This window comes from Seriola lalandi, unplaced genomic scaffold, assembly GCF_002814215.2.
Source record: "Seriola lalandi dorsalis isolate HSWRI2012SDOR001 ecotype SW California unplaced genomic scaffold, Sedor1 jcf7180002054630, whole genome shotgun sequence".
In the NCBI taxonomy this organism is placed as follows: Eukaryota; Metazoa; Chordata; class Actinopteri; order Carangiformes; family Carangidae; genus Seriola; species Seriola lalandi.
Window position 1 is genome coordinate 2,420,951 of NW_019525183.1, and position 6,506 is coordinate 2,427,456.

At 43.3% G+C, this 6,506-nt stretch overlaps 1 protein-coding gene across 1 annotated transcript in view; it reads right to left on the reverse strand.

Moving 5' to 3' along the window:
• Positions 1-7: 7 nt before the first annotated feature.
• Positions 8-6,506, reverse strand: part of LOC111665242 (Krueppel-like factor 7) — a 35,488-nt gene continuing 28,989 nt past the window's right edge. Inside the window, exons 3-4 of the mRNA XM_023420172.2 lie at positions 5,976-6,099; positions 8-2,026 (exon numbers count right to left, since the gene is read on the reverse strand). Coding sequence (XP_023275940.1) covers positions 1,975-2,026; positions 5,976-6,099 — 176 coding nt within the window. The 3' untranslated portion in view covers positions 8-1,974. The remainder of the gene's footprint in view (positions 2,027-5,975; positions 6,100-6,506) is intronic.

Here is a 6,506-nt window from a genome sequence, read left to right on the forward strand (position 1 = left end):
CCCCCCCAGTAGTCCGGTACGACCTGTAAAATGCCTAAAGCTACCACCTGCGGCTAGCTAGTTACTCTAAGTCCAACCTTTTCGTTTGTAATGTGAAAAACAGAAACTATGAACACAAATGGTGTCTGGTATGATCTTACCAGCCACACTCAAGTGTTTTCACGGGCCCAGCAACATGTACAGACTTACAACAGATACATTCACATTGATCCGCTCTGAGAAGAGCCACCCAAATTGATTGAATTTGTGTCGTGTGTCTTCCTGTGAGGCCTTCCGCGTCCAGCAGGGTAGAAATCTGCATTCAGACGAACATGTAGGGTCAGGAAGTCAGCAGAAATGTTTTTGTTTTTTTTTTTAGATATGCATAGGGCCAGATTAGAGATGTTGAGTGCTGCTTTTCTCTGAAATGAAGTCTGAGAGCTGCAAAATCGGAAAAAGTTCTGCATGGGTGGTGCGAACAGGGCAAAACCAGAGTCTAGTTCGGTGCCAATCACTCTCAAAGGCCAAAGAGATCATTTCAGGCACCTACAGTAGACATTTGTGGGGTTTTTTTTTTGGCTGCATCCATTTCCAATGTGTTCTTCAATTGTTTTTGTTGAACAAATAGGAGAATCTTTTCTTAGAAACAATATAGCCTTTACATACATAGTGATCTCATTTGCGTTCAGTGTGCTATCGCAGTCAGCTAGCTGCTTGGACTTGTGCATTTGGCTGTCCACGCCCCGTTCGGCGCGTGAAAGCCAGCGTTCGGTGAGTCCCAAACTGTCTCCCAGTTCAAGACGGTGGGGCATTTTTTTTTTTTTTTTACAAAAAGTTTTGCAAAGAGTCAATTGTGCAACAGTTTTCTAACAATAACTCGTAAGAGCCAAGATCCCGGAGAGGAAAAAAACGCCCTCAGGAGCCATCCAGCATCTCTCGAGACGCTCGGCTTCAGCTGACAGTCTGGGAGATGAACAGTCTTTCCCAGAGTAGATTAGTTAGCCTCATCCAGTGGTAGCGCTCAATGGATGGATGTTCATAAAGCAAGCCGGCCCCCTGCATGACCTCAATCAGTCTTCACACTACATCAGTGCAACACACTCCCATCTTCAAGTCTTCGGGAAATCCAATCTAATGCTCCGTTCAAACAAGTGCTCCGATGCCATCGAACCAGAAGGATTTATAAATGGATCCAGTTGGCAGATGTGACAGAGGTCAAATTATTGTCTGTCCTGTATATAAGATAATAAACCCTTTGGCGTATTGTAAAGGCTGAGTGAACGCCAGCTTTCTCGCTTGCTTGCTTATCCTGTGAGATGATGCCGTTAAGCTACTGTCGGAAAAGAACTGCTCTAAGAGGAGGAACTCTTGAATATACAAACAGCAGTTCTGCAGTTAGCACACTAAAATCACTGTACAACTGGTCCAGTCTGGCGTTGGTGTACCTGCTGGCATGTGGAGCACTGCTGCATGACCAGGGCTGGCGTTTTTTTTTTCATTTTTTTTTTCAATTTTTTCTTTTTTTTGGAAGCGTTTCAGCTGATTGCAAAGACTGCAAGGGCGACTGAAACAAAGAGCTGCCAACTACAGGCACGCGGTCCACCATTCATCATGTGACATCCCCTCTGAGACACATACGAAGGGTGGGACGGAGCGTCTGTATCGTCCTCGTGACAAACAGCCCGGAGACATTTGCGAGGTGAGGACGTGTCATAGTGGAATCATGGACCAACTGGTAGAGCACAGATTAAACAGAGCCACTTAGGATGGGTCTGCGTGCTGCGTGTCTGTAGTCAGCGTCCCTGTGTGGTGCCTCTCCCTCCAGCCCAGAATGACCAAACCCAGTGTCTTGACTCCATCCCGCTGTCTCTCTCTCTCTCTCTCTCTCTCGCACATCCAAGGTGTTATTTTTCAGTTTTTTTCCCCCTCCTCTCCGCCTCTCCATCCTCTTCCCTCCCCCCTCTCTTCCACTCCCGCTGACCTCTCTCCAGTCCCTCAGATGTGCCTCTTCATGTGTAGCGCCAAGTGATCCGACCGCGAGAAACACCTGCAAACCAAAGAGAGAGAGAGAGAGAGAGAGAGAGAGAGAGAGGAACAGAGAACAGCTTGTTAGCTTGTTACCAATGCAGGGGGAAAGAAGTTTGTTTTGTCGATTGAGCTAAATGTTGCTGTTAGCTAGTGAGCGCTGAGCCACTAATGCACACGCAATTAGTATATGTGTAACTAATTCATAATCAGCATTTTCAGAAGCGCTCCTAATGACTTCAGCTGTGCCATGAATAACTAGAGAGCCCGCAGATGGATCTCTTGAAACACTGTGGAGGGAGGAGGAAGAGGAGGAGGAGGAAGAAAAAAAAACAAACAAAAAAACCCAAAAAAACAGCAGTACGCAAAACATGTGCTGTAAAACGATAGCTAAATTAGATGAATCGAAGCCTCTCATCTGAAATCCAGCTCGCACAATTGCCGGGGCGTAGCTGCATGGTGAAAAATGAAATTGCTCTGGAAGCACACTGGCCTATTTTTTCTTTTTTTTTTTTACGTGAAGGGTTTAAAATGTTTGATTATTTCAATCTGATTGCCGCAAATTGACATAAAGTATGCTTTCAGCTGCTGTTGTGTTTATTCCATGCATGCTTACATACAGATGCAGCCATTATATGAGCCCAACGTTTTCATCACCACTTAGATCAACAGTGTTTCTGTTGCATGCCTGCTGAACTAATATTACAGCTCCGGTCCCAAGAGTGCTTTGCAAATTGTTGCTTTTTCTTTTAGGTAATTGGAAGCTGCGTGTTCTAATGATTAGTGTGTTAAGAAATATTTCAGATGGAGGCTTGTTTTAGAGTTTCCTAAAGTGGTTCGATTTAATAAAGTTTAGGAGGGAAAAAGAAACATGACACTTACAAAATTGCTCCTAAATGACTATATTTTCTGACAGAAGATTCAGATGTGTGTGAAATATGAATGAAAAGAAAGTAAGTTTTAGCGTCTGGTTTTAAAAACCACCGCAGGCTCAGGCCGTCATGTGATGCGGGCCTCAGACAAAATCGCAGAATTCGTCTGAAATTGTCATTTTATCGAATGGACACTTGCTTATATTCTTTCCAACAGGCAAACTAGTAATCAGCAATCAATTATCAAATAAAATCCAATTTTCAATAATAAGATTATGCTTTCATTAAGGAAAAGTGTTGAAACATGAGGCCTCAGCTCGAGTCTGACTTCCTCCTCCGCACTTCTGCAACTGTTGATTTTTTGACACCCGTTTCAGATTGGCTCTTTCCACTGAGACAGAGACAACAGTCTAAGATGTCGAGATGAATCAGTGTTTGGCCAAGAGGGGGAGTTACACTGGGATGAGCCAGCAATCATCTGTCTTACTGTCACACCTGCATCTGCGTGTGTGACGGTTTTTGTGTACATGAGTGTGTGCGCGGCAGCAAACACATGTGGTTGGTCGATGACTGGCTCAGGAGGTGTGCGGCGTTCGTGTGTCTGTGTGTGTGCTCTGTCAGACAGATGGTAAAGTATGAGTCACGACTCGGGGGCACGACACCAGCTGGCACACCGTGGGTCTGTCTCCTCCTCCCCTTACTCCCCCACCCTCCCCCTCCCCCTCACCCATCCTCAATCTTCCACCCCGTCTTCTCTGTCTCCCCTGTTTCCCCTCTTCCTTCATCTCAGCAGGGTGGATGTGTGTGTGTGTGTGCGTGTGTGTGTGTTGGGCTGGAGGGGTTGGGCGCCTTGTGACACATGACAGAGGTGGGCCCGAATTAAGGATGTGCCTGCAGGGGGGTGGTCTGGTGGTGGGGGGAGGTGGGAAATCAGGGGTGAGGGGGAGGGAGGGATACTGTATTTACAGTCTGTCCAGCTGAGTCCTGATTAAGTTGACACTGCCTGGCCCTCTGCTCCCTCACACACACATGCACGCACACACACACACACACACACACACACACACACACACACACACACACACACACACACACACACACACACACATTTATCCTCATGCACTGATGACCAAGACACACACTCTTTCATACACATTAAGGCAAAGTACCCCAGGTGAAGAGGGACTTCTTTTTGTCCTCTCATAATGAACCTATGCATGATTCAAGAAGTGACATATTCTCTATTGTGTCTTTCTCTCTAACTGTGATAGATGCTGCACTTTTAAAAGACACATATGCTCATACAGAATACTGCATTAAACATTTTATCACATTGGATGACATCTAGAAAATTTCAGCTTCATGATTATCTGAATACTGTTGTAGTTAAATTTGACATTATTATTATTGACATGGTTTAAATGTAAATAAAAAAAATAAAAAAAAAACCCAACAAAAACAAAATTACCTTAATAAAATTTAAATAATAGCAAAGTTGTATTATTTTGAGAAAAAATGTATGAAATAAAAAATAAAATTTAAAAAATATATACAAGATATAAATAAAATAAAAATCAAAACAAAATTAAATAAAAAAAATACAAATATTACTTTTTTATGATGCAAAACTTTATGTATATGGCAAAAATACAAATATATATAAACATTTTTTCTTTTTTTAATGTAGTCGACATGAAATGCAGCAGGAATATAAATGAGAAATGTATCAATATTTTATAAAACTATACATTTTGCAGTATAATACCTTCAAAATGACCTTTTCACCTAAATTTTCACCTGGGGTCCCTTGCCTTAAACACTGCGGGGGCTCTCAAAGACAATATTGCTCAGAGATCCCAGAGGTGTCAGCGAGGGACGGACGGATCACAGACAGAGGGGTGTAATTAAAATAGAAGAAAAGATTTTTGTGTCTCGAGTCAAGCTGATCTTTTTTCTTAGTGAACAAGGGCCACTGAATCCTTGATGAGTTTGTCACAGGAGCCCGGCAAATTAACATTTTGCTGTGCTTCATAATTAACCAGAAGCCAGGGCGACTAATTAAGAAGCAGAGCCGAGTCTTCAAAGTGACAGAGACGTGCACCTCCACACCTCTGACTGAGATTCAGGGGGTCTTTTCTGCTTTGTCGGACGCTATACATGCAGTGTCAACAAAGGTCGGAAAGACAGGACAACAAAGGACGGTTGGCAAATTAGAGAAGAACAGTAAAGACATGAAGCCCCTTACTGAATGATTACATTTTTAAGAATAAAAAAAGAAAAGAAAAAACTGCTCTGCTGGTCAGTTTGTGCTCAAGGACACCTGGTGCTCAGGTCACAGGGATCAGACCAGGAATTTTCCAGGTTACAGGATAGTCACCGATCACTGGGTCAGCCTGAGGCTTTATTTACACTTACACACACACCTGTATTTTGGTTCATGGTGGTTACTGGTCAACAAAGATAAAAAAAAAAAAAAAAAAATCATAGTTGAGTAACTAGAAACACAAAAGCTGTCCTTATTAATGGCCTTTGACTTATCTATGAAGCATTTATAAACAATATATTAAGATTAAATGAACTTATAAACCCTTTATAATGATTGTTTTACTACAAAGTCGTGCCCAAAAACTAGAGTTCAAATTAAAATTCCATACCGGTGACATGTGGTGGTGCTAATGAGTACTAAAGCCATTTTACACTTCTGTCCACGTGTGAAAGCAGCCTCCAAATCAGGGCCGCGTATCACCATGTGAGAAGATTCACTATTAATATGCTGCACAGGAGCCTGATGTGGGCATAGAACAGGATGAGCATCCTATGGATCCCATTGAAAGACTGAGCAGGTTGGGTCTTGCGTGTGTTGCAGAGGAAGCATGCATTAGTAATCCTGCCAGCACACTTCTAAACTGGGTCAGTACCAAACACGTTTGGGTGTGTTACCAGCGTCTTGTAGCAGTTCTTCACTAAACCAAACTGTGTACAAAACACAATAGGAAATGTAGCCTGCTGTGCAAGTGGAAGTACTTCAAATAAGCCTTGGAAAATGGAAGAAAAACATATAAGGCAGAGGAAAGGAGGGTGAGTTGTGTTTTGACAGACCTGTCACAGTGGTTGCACTTAAAAGGCTTGGCGCCGGTGTGTTTGCGGTAGTGCCTCGTCAGCTCGTCGCTCCGGGCGAATCGCCACTCGCAGCCCTCCCACGAGCACTTGTACGGTTTCTCACCTGGGGAATGAAAGCAACAACAAAAAAAACAAAACAAAAAAATAAGCACCTGTTTCATCGACGAATCACACGCATGTTTGTCTTCTGTGGTCTTGCAAAATAAAAAATTTCGTAGCACTGGTGTGAAATCATGAATACAAATATTTGGAGCCTTCAAGTTGATGTTGCAAATTTCAGAGGTTTTCTTTAAAGGATTGCATCTTGTATGTTTTTTGATTTCATTGCAGTGGAAAGAGAGCGAAGCAATGTTTAACACTGGGACGGCGGAGCTCCCACTGGTCTCCAATCTTGCTGAACATGCAGAAGAAGAGTGGAGGGCAGAGAGGGAAAAGTGGAGTAGGAGAGAAGTGCTGCAGAAGTGGATTAAGGCAGAGGAGGCTGCAGATATGCCGGCAGGGGAAGGGGTG